Source organism: Schistocerca piceifrons, chromosome 1 (assembly GCF_021461385.2).
Source record: "Schistocerca piceifrons isolate TAMUIC-IGC-003096 chromosome 1, iqSchPice1.1, whole genome shotgun sequence".
In the NCBI taxonomy this organism is placed as follows: Eukaryota; Metazoa; Arthropoda; class Insecta; order Orthoptera; family Acrididae; genus Schistocerca; species Schistocerca piceifrons.
This window is the reverse complement of record NC_060138.1, coordinates 367,944,867-367,957,271: the sequence shown is the minus strand read 5'-3', so window position 1 is coordinate 367,957,271 and position 12,405 is coordinate 367,944,867. Positions and strand designations below refer to the sequence as shown.

At 44.4% G+C, this 12,405-nt stretch overlaps 1 protein-coding gene across 1 annotated transcript in view; it reads left to right on the top strand.

Annotated features, from left to right (window-relative positions):
- The window catches only part of LOC124717081 (tetraspanin-3-like), a 45,920-nt gene that overhangs the window by 14,537 nt on the left and 18,978 nt on the right, over positions 1–12,405 (top strand). The window contains exon 3 of the mRNA XM_047243782.1: positions 8,717–8,830. Within this exon, the coding sequence (XP_047099738.1) occupies positions 8,717–8,830 (114 nt within the window). The remainder of the gene's footprint in view (positions 1–8,716; positions 8,831–12,405) is intronic.

Sequence of the window (12,405 nt, the reverse complement as noted above, 5' to 3'; positions counted from 1 at the left end):
GAGATACTAATATTGCACATCTTGGAAGAAATTATTTAAGTAATCATGCGAAGTGTATTAAGCACATTAGTTATGTACACTGAAGAGAGAAAGAAAATTCTGAAGCATGTATGTATTAGGTGGTTATCTTTAGGCGGATGTTTGGATAGACAACTGGATGAGTGGGGTCCGCTTCTTTCTTTCTTCAAGGAGGAAGTAATATTATGCACCCAAAACTTAAGCCTGACATCTTTCAGAATATTAGAGTTGAACAAAGCGGATCCAGAGAGTATCGGAAGAAGAGAATTCTTGATTCTGCTGTTACACATGCCCAAAAAAATATAGCATATTCTTCCAAATGTGACAAACTCATCCTAAAAAGGAAGATTTTCTCCTACAACACATGAGGAAAAATTGTTTCTGTTCCTGTCCTCAAACTTGAACAAGGCCTTTTGCACTTTCTTTCATATGACTATTCCTGTATTTGACAAACTGAATGTTGCCCTTCAGACTTTTCCCCCCACAAGTTCACTTTTTATTGGAACTTCTAATGGATTTGCTAAAGTGGTTGTTCATGAAGTTTGTCAAGCCCAAAATTGTCAAAAGCTCCTCACTGCTTGAAGTTGAGTACATCTTGATTCAAAATCAAATAAGTGATAAATAGTTAGTTATTGGCATTCAGACTTCGAACATAGTGAATGATGTCAAGGACTCTGATAAATCTATCTTCTTTTCATCAGGGTGAGAATCCACTTTCATACTGCCTGTGACTACATCATCAACAAGTTTTCACTCAAGCATGCTCAAGTTGCTAGGTTGGACAAAATTGAAGACACACAGTTTTCTTCCATTCATTTTTCTTGGAAAAGTTTCCTACCATGTTATTCAAGGAAGAGAATGAAACTACAGATGAGCTGGTGAATGAGCTTCCAAGGCAATTCACAGCTCTTCAGATTGATAATACCTTGGCTGCAAATCAAGGAGCCGCAAGTGATTCCAGTGGGGCACAAATGTCAAGAATTCGTGGAGCCGATGGACTTCTTATGTATAACTGAATTTCTAAAGTAATGCTCACTATTCTCACCACACCCCACAGCAATCCTGAATGTGAATGTGTTCTCAACCTTGTGAAGAATAATAGAACAAGGTCAGCTCATCCATGTCCAATGAATCTCTGGAGTCTATTTCTATTTTGAAGACCAAGAATTCTGGTCCCTGTTATGACAGAACATTTTCTGAAGACTTGCAGGAAGCTAAAAAGCCCTCAACTATAACTTATAGTCCGACTCACATTGATTTGCAGTGTTTATTATACACTCCTGGAAATTGAAATAAGAACACCATGAATTCATTGTCCCAGGAAGGGGAAACTTTATTGACACATTCCTGGGGTCAGATACATCACATGATCACACTGACAGAACCACAGGCACATAGACACAGGCAACAGAGCATGCACAATGTCGGCACTAGTACAGTGTATATCCACCTTTCGCAGCAATGCAGGCTGCTATTCTCCCATGGAGACGATCGTAGAGATGCTGGATGTAGTCCTGTGGAACGGCTTGCCATGCCATTTCCACCTGGCGCCTCAGTTGGACCAGCGTTCGTGCTGGACGTGCAGACCGCGTGAGACGACGCTTCATCCAGTCCCAAACATGCTCAATGGGGGACAGATCCGGAGATCTTGCTGGCCAGGGTAGTTGACCTACACCTTCTAGAGCACGTTGGGTGGCACGGGATACATGCGGATGTGCATTGTCCTGTTGGAACAGCAAGTTCCCTTGCCGGTCTAGGAATGGTAGAACAATGGGTTCGATGACGGTTTGGATGTACCGTGCACTATTCAGTGTCCCCTCGACGATCACCAGCGGTGTACGGCCAGTGTAGGAGATCGCTCCCCACACCATGATGCCGGGTGTTGGCCCTGTGTGCCTCGGTCGTATGCAGTCCTGATTGTGGCGCTCACCTGCACGGCGCCAAACACGCATACGACCATCATTGGCACCAAGGCAGAAAAGACTCTCATCGCTGAAGACGACACATCTCCATTCGTCCCTCCATTCACGCCTGTCGCGACACCACTGGAGGCGGGCTGCACGATGTTGGGGCGTGAGCGGAAGACGGCCTAACGGTGTGCGGGACCGTAGCCCAGCTTCATGGAGACGGTTGCGAATGGTCCTCGCCGATACCCCAGGAGCAACAGTGTCCCTAATTTGCTGGGAAGTGGCGGTGCGGTCCCCTACGGCACTGCGTAGGATCCTACGGTCTTGGCGTGCATCCGTGCGTCGCTGCGGTCCGGTCCCAGATCGACGGGCACGTGCACCTTCCGCCGACCACTGGCGACAACATCGATGTACTGTGGAGACCTCACGCCCCACGTGTTGAGCAATTCGGCGGTACGTCCACCCGGCCTCCCGCATGCCCACTATACGCCCTCGCTCAAAGTCCGTCAACTGCACATACGGTTCACGTCCATGCTGTCGCGGCATGCTACCAGTGTTAAAGACTGCGATGGAGCTCCGTATGCCATGGCAAACTGGCTGACACTGACGGCGGCGGTGCACAAATGCTGCGCAGCTAGCGCCATTCGACGGCCAACACCGCGGTTCCTGGTGTGTCCGCTGTGCCGTGCGTGTGATCATTGCTTGTACAGCCCTCTCGCAGTGTCCGGAGCAAGTATGGTGGGTCTGACACACCGGTGTCAATGTGTTCTTTTTTCCATTTCCAGGAGTGTATTATTTCTTGCCTGTGTTACATTAAACAAGTTGTATTGCGTAAAGCCTTATTCAGTTATGGCATTCTTGCTTAATTTATCAAGGAAGGCCTGTTATGTTTGCTCCAAACCAACATCCAATATTCACCACACGTGCTGCTGTTTAACATGGATTTCTTCTTGATTGTTATATTCATCATTGGCCTATCATGTAAGTATGATGGTGATTTCATTGAAGTATCCTGTTTAAAGCTTGAATTATTGTATTCTGTAGCCCAGAAGTATTATTATTTTTGTCAGTCTGGGGCATGTTGAAAATCATTAGATTTTTTGTTGCATGTGAGTTTTATGGATAGCCCTTTTCAAACATTGACAGGTATGTTAATGCAGCATGCATCTCTACATTACCTAATAGCAACACTTACTTTTTGAATTGTATTATCATAATAAAAGAAAAAAAAATCAAGCCTCACAACACCATTTTGGCTGAGTTGTGAATGTGTGGTCCAGATTGATTTTAACTACACTGACACTTATTAATATGTGACAATGTCGTCTTTCAAAGTAGCAGTATTGGTCTCTTTCTTCAAGCTAAGGAAGACTGACATTGTAGTAATGAAGTAATACATGAAACCAATCCAAATAACAAAAATATGGCTTTATTAATAAACCTCTGAACAATAATGGAAATAAGCCTCTTGTGACTTGACATGTAACAAGACAAAAGAATCGTTCAGGAGGTGCAACATAATTGATACCCAGAACAACTGGTGTGAGGCAGTACAAACTAGAAGAACATAGTGAAGGTGAATCAGTGCTGCTCTGTGTGTATATGGGCATGAGTCACTGGTAGACTACGCGGCAGAGACCATCCAATGTGCACACTTCCTACAGGTGGCCTCTAGTGGCCAGCCTGTGCTGATACAGTTGGCAGTTGATTTAAGTACACAAACACGGTGACACAACATTCACCCACTCACACTCACATGCACTATAGTTAGAGTCACACGTCATGAGCATTCAGTAGTGTTCTGAGTGATCTGCTCTCAGTGCTGTAGCTAATGTGAGCATTAAACATGATTGTAGTGGGTTGATTAATGAATTTTTATACTATTTGTTGCGAGTTGCCATTGCTGATAGTGTTGGTAAGTGATACATTCCACATTAGCAAGTGAGAGATGTAATTTCAGAATATATGCCTTCTTCAAGAAAGCAGGCACATCTGCATACTGCAACTATCACTTCGAATCATCATCACTGTAATCCTTGTCCTTGCCTTGCCAACTGCCATTGTTCACGGGTTCGACTATAGTAGCAGGATATAGCACACTTCTCCCTCATCCAAAGAGGGCATCCAGGCGATGCAGGAGATGCCAGCGGTTCACTGAGACACACATCCATCAGATATTGGGTGGCAGCAGCCAGTGCTGATGGCGGTGGCAGGATGATAAGCCAGGCAGGCATCAGAGTATAGGGTCGGAATGTGAGGAGACTCCGTCATGCCTGAGGGTGGTGGGTTCACACGGCACCTGATAACAGCACAGGGCAGGAGAGTGTCATTGCCATCTCTGCATTGTCATTGGCAGGCATGCCTCAGTGCAGAGGAGACGGGGCTGGACAGGGATGCTGAGGTGATGATGGCGAGGGGGCCAGTGGAGGCAACCTGTGTGGAACAGCAGACTGTGGCAAGTAGCCAAGGCTGGAGGAGGACTGACACCAGCACCTCTACAGCAGGTGACGACGGGCTTGAGGTGGAAGGAGGTGGAGGTTGGTGAGGTGGGCTGTGGTTACGAAGCCTGCAAAGCTATAGCTTCTGGTGGTGAAACTGATCAAAGTGGCACGTCACCAGCCTGTCGGCCATATGAACATCACAAAAACGGACTCCGTGATGATGGATAACGGTGGCTGGTGTCCACTTGGGCCAGCGACCAAACCCTTGCACCCACACTGGCAATCCTGACGTGAAGTGGCCAAATGAACACTACTGTGGCAGGTACAGTTCAGACAACAGAAGGTGGAGGAGCATGTGTGGCTGCTGGCTGTGAAGCAACTCGGCCAGGCTCCACTCCCCCATAGACGTGAAGCAATAGGTACTCAGAATATGGAGAAGAGCGTCATCTGGTGAAGAATCCGCAACAAACGTTTTCATTTGGGACTTGAACATACGCACTAGTCATTTTGCCTCACCATTTGATTGAGGGTGTAACATGACAAATGCAGTGACAAGAACAAAGCAATTGAAAGCTGTGCAAAACAAACTGAGACCTGTAATTGGAAACTAAGGTACAAGGCAACCGTCCAATAAAAAAAAAAAAAGAACTTCAAATGCATACGAATTGTGATCCCAGCCAATGTCGACGCACACGGGAGAATGTAAGGAAATTGGGAAAATGCATCCACAACCAAGAACCGATGGGAATTCAAGAACAGTGTACATGAATGCATTCCCATGGCTGATGTACAGAGATGCCCAGGGAGCTGCCTATTGCTGGCCACACTGATCACAAGCCATGACAAAACAGATAATTTTGCCATCAATACCAGGCCAAAAATCATGTCTCCTAGCTAACAGTTTAGTGTACAAAACTTCCTAATCGCCCTAGTGGAGAAGGCATAGAACCTAACATGGCGGGAATGACTACTCTTTGAGAGAGGTTTCCTGTGGATAGCAGCAAAACACATCAAAAAACAGAGAGTTGATACCATAAGGAAAAATGGTTATGCAAGGGGTTCAAAGCCTTACCCAGCAGTTTATTATGGTGAGCCCTCTTGAACTAACCGAACTCCCTGTAGAAAAACTGTGTTGACGGCAATGGCGCTACTATATGCAGGCTCTAATTGGGAAACATTTGACCACAGCCTGAGTTTCAGTATCAAGAAGGAAGCAAAGCAATTATTCACATTTAAAATAAGGATTAGGACCCACACGTAGGCTGGACAAGGCATCTGTGTTGGCACATTTAGATGTAGGTCAAAAATGGATTTCATAATTGTAAAAAGACAAGAACAGCGCCCAGCATTGTAGGCGGTGTGCTGCATTGTCACATAGGGAAATGTCAGCATTAAACAAGAAAACTAAGGTTTTATGGTCAGTAATTGGGTGAAACTTGGAGCCATACAAAAAAACCATGAAATTTCTGGAGAGGATAGACTACAGCAAGAGCCTTTTTTTCCACTTGAGAGTAATGCTGCTGGCTGGAGTGAGCAATTTAGAGGCAAAAGCAACAGGTTGCTCAGAGCTGTTGGCATATCAATGCACTAGGACCGCACTGAGGCCATACTGTGAACTGTCATTCACCAAAACTATGTGCTGGGCCAGGGAGAACATAGCTAAAGAAGGGACCGAGAGTAGTTTGGATTTCAAAATTTCAAAGGCATTTTCGCAATCCAGGCTCCAGCAAAAAGATACGTTCTTGAGTAACAAGGCATGCAACAGGTGGGTGAATGTGGCCACTCCTGGCAGAAATTTATGGTAGTAGACTGTTTTCCCTAGGAAGGCCTGAAGCTCCTTTGTGTATGAGGATCAAAGCCTAGACATCACAGTGGAGAAGATGTGGTTTGGCAGAGGGTGAACCCCATCCTGTGAGAACTCGAACCCCAAATAAATAATAGAAGTTTGAAAAAACCTAGATTTTGCAAGGTTACATCATAAGTCTGTGGACTGTAAGAAAACAAGGTGTGTAAATTTTTCAAGAAATCAGCCATGGAGGAGCCCTTTGAACAATATCATCCAGATAATTAATGCAACATGGGGGCAGGCATAGTCAATTGCTCTAGAAAGCATTGGAAAATAGCAGGGGTATTGACCACACCAAAAGGGAGGTGCAAATATTAAGAGAGACCTTTTTGTTCACAGGAACCTGCAGATATGCTCCAGGCAAACCAATTTTGGAACAGTACTGGCCACCTGATATTTTCGCCAACAGTTCCTCCTGGCGTGGGAGACGATATGTATCCATGATCAACTGCACATTGAAGTCGCCACAGAGGCAAAGTTTCCGCAACTGCTTCTGAACTACAACCAGTTGAGACAATCATGTATTAGCCATAACAGGATGCACCACCCCTAGAGACTGGAGACCGTCCAGTGCTTTCGCTTGATCCTTCAATTTCGACAGAAACAGGACATGCATGACAAAAATGGGGCTGAGCTGTGGATTTAAAAGAAATATGAGCAGAAAAATTCATGGCACACCATATACATTTTGAAAACAAGTTTGAAAACTTCCCATACAGTGTTTCCAATAGAGAATATGGTACCTGATTGGACACAAAGTGAACTGTGTTGCTGATAGAAAATCCAAATGCCTGAAACTCATCCACTCCAAACAAGTTCTCAACACCAGCACCAGCAATCGCCAAATAGTAATGGAACAAACCACTGACTTATAAGAGGCAGAAGCCGTAAATTGTCCCACAGTGCAATGTTCTGTTCATTATAACTGACCAGCTTCTGCATGACTAGTGTCAACGGTGGCAAGTCTAAACTCACACAGATTTGACAATTCAATAATGTCACTGCAGCACCTGCCAACCTGTAGCCAGAGCACTTGGCGAAAATCACTTAACTCGATAAACAGCTTGGGAGAAGTCACGAGCACTGGAGTTACACAATTTATATACACATCCATATCCTGAGAAACCTTTAGTGAATGACACAGGGAGATGATGTGGTCTTTCTTCTGGCAGGCATTAAAAGTAGCTCAGTGCTTAGAACATGCTGAAGCTGTTTGTCATACTAGTGGGCACATCTTGTGACACTACTGTCATCTCGGCCCACTCTTCAATTTGGTGACCTGCTGCCCGAGGAACTTCAAAAGACTGTACTATTTGCCAAACTCCTGACAATGGAGGGGGGTGTGGGGGTTCACATAGTAAAGCCTTCTGTCTCACTTCCTTATGTGGAGCTTAACAGATAATTACATCCCACTTGATAGTGTCTGCGTAAGAATCGTCGTGAGCATCAGTAATGAACTGACACTTACAGCTGAGGCCGTGAAGTTCACTGCCCAGGCCCTGCACGACTGGTTTGGTTTCGTGTGGCATCAGTAAAATTCAACTTGTGCTGCCACGACACGTGTTTGTATGCGATCCTTCTTGGACAATAAACCGCACATGTGATCAAATGTAAGAGCTACCAGTTCTTGTAAAGAGACAAGCTGACGTAGCAATCAATACACCTTAGGTGAAATACACGAGAGGAAAGAGGCTTTGCACAAGTTCGAGTCTGTCACATCAAGAGCCATAAAATTTTGTCTGAATCTTCTTTCGTAAGCTTCCTAATCCTCAGCTTAATCATCACATGGAGGAAGTGGGTGGAATGGTACCCTATCTGTTAATGGAAGCCAACAAAGCGATCATAACTGATGTGAGCTGTTCAATCAGAGCTAGTAGCACGGCATCCATAATGACCCAATCTAATGAAACTGCACACATGGAAACCATTCCAAACTCATTGCCAGTTGTGTAGTAACCAAGAAATACATGAAACTGATCAAAGTAACACAAATATGGCTTTATTCATAAATCTCTGGTAATAATGGAAATAAGCCTCTTGTGCCTTCACACACGTATCAAGACAAAAGAATCATACGGAAGGTCAACATAAGCGATACACAAAACAACTGATGTGAGCAGTACAGACTGACTAAAAGAACACAAAGAGGGTGAGTCAGCACTGCTCTGTGCGTATATAGGTGTGATTCGCCAGTAGATGGTGCAGTGGTGACTGCAGGTAGCCTCTACTGACTGGCTCATGCTGATACAGCGTGCAGTTTATTTATATACACATACATGGCATACACATGCACTCACAAATACAGCAGATATAGAAACTAAACTCATAATTCAAATGGAAAGCAAGAATTCAGAACAAAAGCTCTGCCACATGTAGACAAAATAATTGAAACTAGTTTAATCAAAGCTGAGCTTTATAGCAGCTTTTTGGTATTGTACGTAATGACATCTTTTAGCAAAGATGTTGAGCAAAACTTTAAGAAGATTTTAACCATTTATTTTCAGAATTGCTCCTCTACATCATACTTTGCTCAAGGCTGCCTGGATGTGGCAGCATTGGACTTAGCAGCAACAGCTTCTTTCCTGTGTGGATTTATTTCTGTAGCCATCACTACTCTGGTAAATTTCATTTTTTGTCTTTGTTTTGAATGTTAAAGCCCCCAATCATGACAACAGAACTTATATAATTAACTGCATGGCAGAAGATAATAGAGACAGGATGTTAAACTCAAATTTTATTTTAAAAAAGTAGAATTCTGAACAGTCTTATAGCTTCTACAGATAAAAACTGAATAAATAAACCACTTGAGGCGGTGAGAGGTTCTTCATATTACTGAATGCAGGAATAGATTAATATTCACTGTGGTGAAACAGGAGTGTGTTTGATGAGCAATAGTGACTGGAGACACTGTATCTGAAGACTAAGAAAGAATAACAAAAATGTAACTTTTTCACATAAAAGTAAATGAAAACATTAAACTTCTCTCCTACTCTCAAAGACTGACAAGAAACAAATAACTTGGCTTCTACAGATAGATACTAAACAAGCAGCCACTAATAAGACTGCTGGAAATGCACAGAATGCTATTCCCCAGGATTTTTTCATTCATGATATTCCATTGTGGAGGAAGAACATTCAGGGATGTGGAATGAAGCTAGATTTATCACAGTAAAATGAAGAGTAAAGCTTTTAGATTGAAAAAGTTACTGCTACCTCAGTTATATCAAATAGCTGCCGTTTATCTCCTGGTGCCAGTGTAATATCTACATGGCCAAAATAACATTTATCAAAAATAGTTTTCTATGTCATAAGAAAAGAAACTCATTTACTTATCTTGCTGCTAGCAGGAATCTTCAATCCTTGAATCTAGATAACCAGGTGAATTATAGATGGAGTGCATACTAAGATAAGTTTTCAAGTTTCTTTTGAATGTAGGGGGAGTCTCAGTTTCTTGGTTTATGTTAGACATTACTTAGAACCCTGGATAAAGAGACGAAAGTCTACTTGGAAAAATTTTTTCCTGTATTGGGGATGTGTAGATCAAAATATCTCCACCCGAGTTTCTTGATTAGTTTCTCTATGTGCATTTTAGTTTATTGTCCAGGTGGGCTGCAAAACATTTTACACATCATGTTCCATTCGATGTATAACTATTAGTGTTTATTTGTAGCACCAGCTGCATGATTTTGCTTATTTGAAATATTGTAATGTGAGATTATCATTATGACTTGAATAAATACTCACACATCATTCTCTGTAAATCCCATCATGATGGAGAACCTTCAAGGATGTGGGATGAGTCAAGTTATACACTAACAGGCAAAAGCAGTCACTGCATGCAGTTTCTATAAAACAGACTAACAAGCAACTGAGTAGAACTTACCTACTCACATTTGTAACTACACTCCTGGAAATTGAAATAAGAACACCGTGAATTCATTGTCCCAGGAAGGGGAAACTTTATTGACACATTTCTGGGGTCAGATACATCACATGATCACACTGACAGAACCACAGGCACATAGACACAGGCAACAGAGCATGCACAATGTCGGCACTAGTACAGTGTATATCCACCTTTCGCAGCAATGCAGCTATTCTCCCATGGAGACGATCGTAGAGGTGCTGGATGTAGTCCTGTGGAACGGCTTGCCATGCCATTTCCACCTGGCGCCTCAGTTGGACCAGCGTTCGTGCTGGACGTGCAGACCGCGTGAGACGACGCTTCATCCGGTCCCAAACATGCTCAATGGGGGACAGATCCGGAGATCTTGCTGGCCAGGGTAGTTGACTTACACCTTCTAGAGCACGTTGGGTGGCACGGGATACATGCGGACGTGCATTGTCCTGTTGGAACAGCAAGTTCCCTTGCCGGTCTAGGAATGGTAGAACGATGGCTTCGATGACGGTTTGGATGTACCGTGCACTATTCAGTGTCCCCTCGACGATCACCAGTGGTGTACGGCCCACACCATGATGCCGGGTGTTGGCCCTGTGTGCCTCGGTCGTATGCAGTCCTGATTGTGGCGCTCACCTGCACGGCGCCAAACACGCATATGACCATCATTGGCACCAAGGCAGAAGCGACTCTCATCGCTGAAGACGACACGTCTCCATTCGTCCCTCCATTCACGCCTGTCGCGACACCACTGGAGGCGGGCTGCACGATGTTGGGGCGTGAGCGGAAGACGGCCTAACGGTGTGCGGGACCGTAGCCCAGCTTCATGGAGACGGTTGCGAATGGTCCTCGCCGATACCCCAGGAGCAACAGTGTCCCTAATTTGCTGGGAAGTGGCGGTGCGGTCCCCTACGACACTGCGTAGGATCCTACGGTCTTGGCGTGCATCCGTGCGTCGCTGCGGTCCGGTCCCAGGTCGACGGCCACGTGCACCTTCCGCCGACCACTGGCGACAACATCGATGTACTGTGGAGACCTCACGCCCCTCGTGTTGAGCAATTCGGCGGTACGTCCACCCGGCCTCCCGCATGCCCACTATATGCCCTCGCTCAAAGTCCGTCAACTGCACATACGGTTCACGTCCACGCTGTCGCGGCATGCTACCAGTGTTAAAGACTGCGATGGAGCTCCGTATGCCACGGCAAACTGGCTGACACTGACGGCGGCGGTGCACAAATGCTGCGCAGCTAGCGCCATTCGACGGCCAACACCGCGGTTCCTGGTGTGTCCGCTGTGCCGTGCGTGTGATCATTGCTTGTACAGCCCTCTCGCAGTGTCCGGAGCAAGTATGGTGGGTCTGACACACCGGTGTCAATGTGTTCTTTTTTCCATTTCCAGGAGTGTATGTCTATATCCATACAGTATGTAACAGCCACTTCATTTTGTTATTGTTTACCCTAAGTTGTTCCACATTCTTGAAGATTTCCTTTCATTATGGGATATATGGAATACAACAAATCAGTCAACCAGGAATGGTTTGTGAAATCACGTAAGGTTTTCTCTGTTGAGAAATCAGAACTGCTAGGCAGCTACCAAGTTATGCTATGAAAAACAGATTAACATTCTCTTGTAGACCATATTCAGAAAATACTGAGTAAGTTCTGCACATCACTAGTTGCTACACCGGTAGCACACTCCTTTTTTATACTTCATTTATTTTTTGGCTGGGCTATTCTCCAGCCAACCCAGATATTGGTAGTTTATAGGGGACCCAGAAATGTCAGTATTAGATTCACAAAAAATGACTGTAGGGGGCGATTTGTTAACTGCTGAAGCATTCACAACAAAGTGCCAGAGTTTGAAGCAGTTCTATAACTCTGTGGAGTTCACATTTTATTAGGTACAGAGAGCTGGTTAAAACCCACAGTTGACTGCAGTGAGATATTTGGAAAGAAATCTAAGAGTATATCGAAAGGATAGGTTAATGGTAAATGGATGTAGTGTATTTGTCACAGTACACAGAAAAATTAAATCCACCGAGATAGAAACTGAAACTACATACGTGATTATTTTGGAAAGACGTCGTATCAAGTGTCTGCATGAACTTATAATTGGGTCCTTCCATTGACCATCAGATTCACCTCTAGAAACTTTTGAGAACATGTAAGTTCACTAGTGTGTATGTTCCCTGTTCATACTGGCATCACTGGAGAGGCTTGAATCATCTATCAAGTGGGAAAATTACAGTTTTCAACTGGTGGGCATGACAAAACGTCATGCAAAACATTACTATAT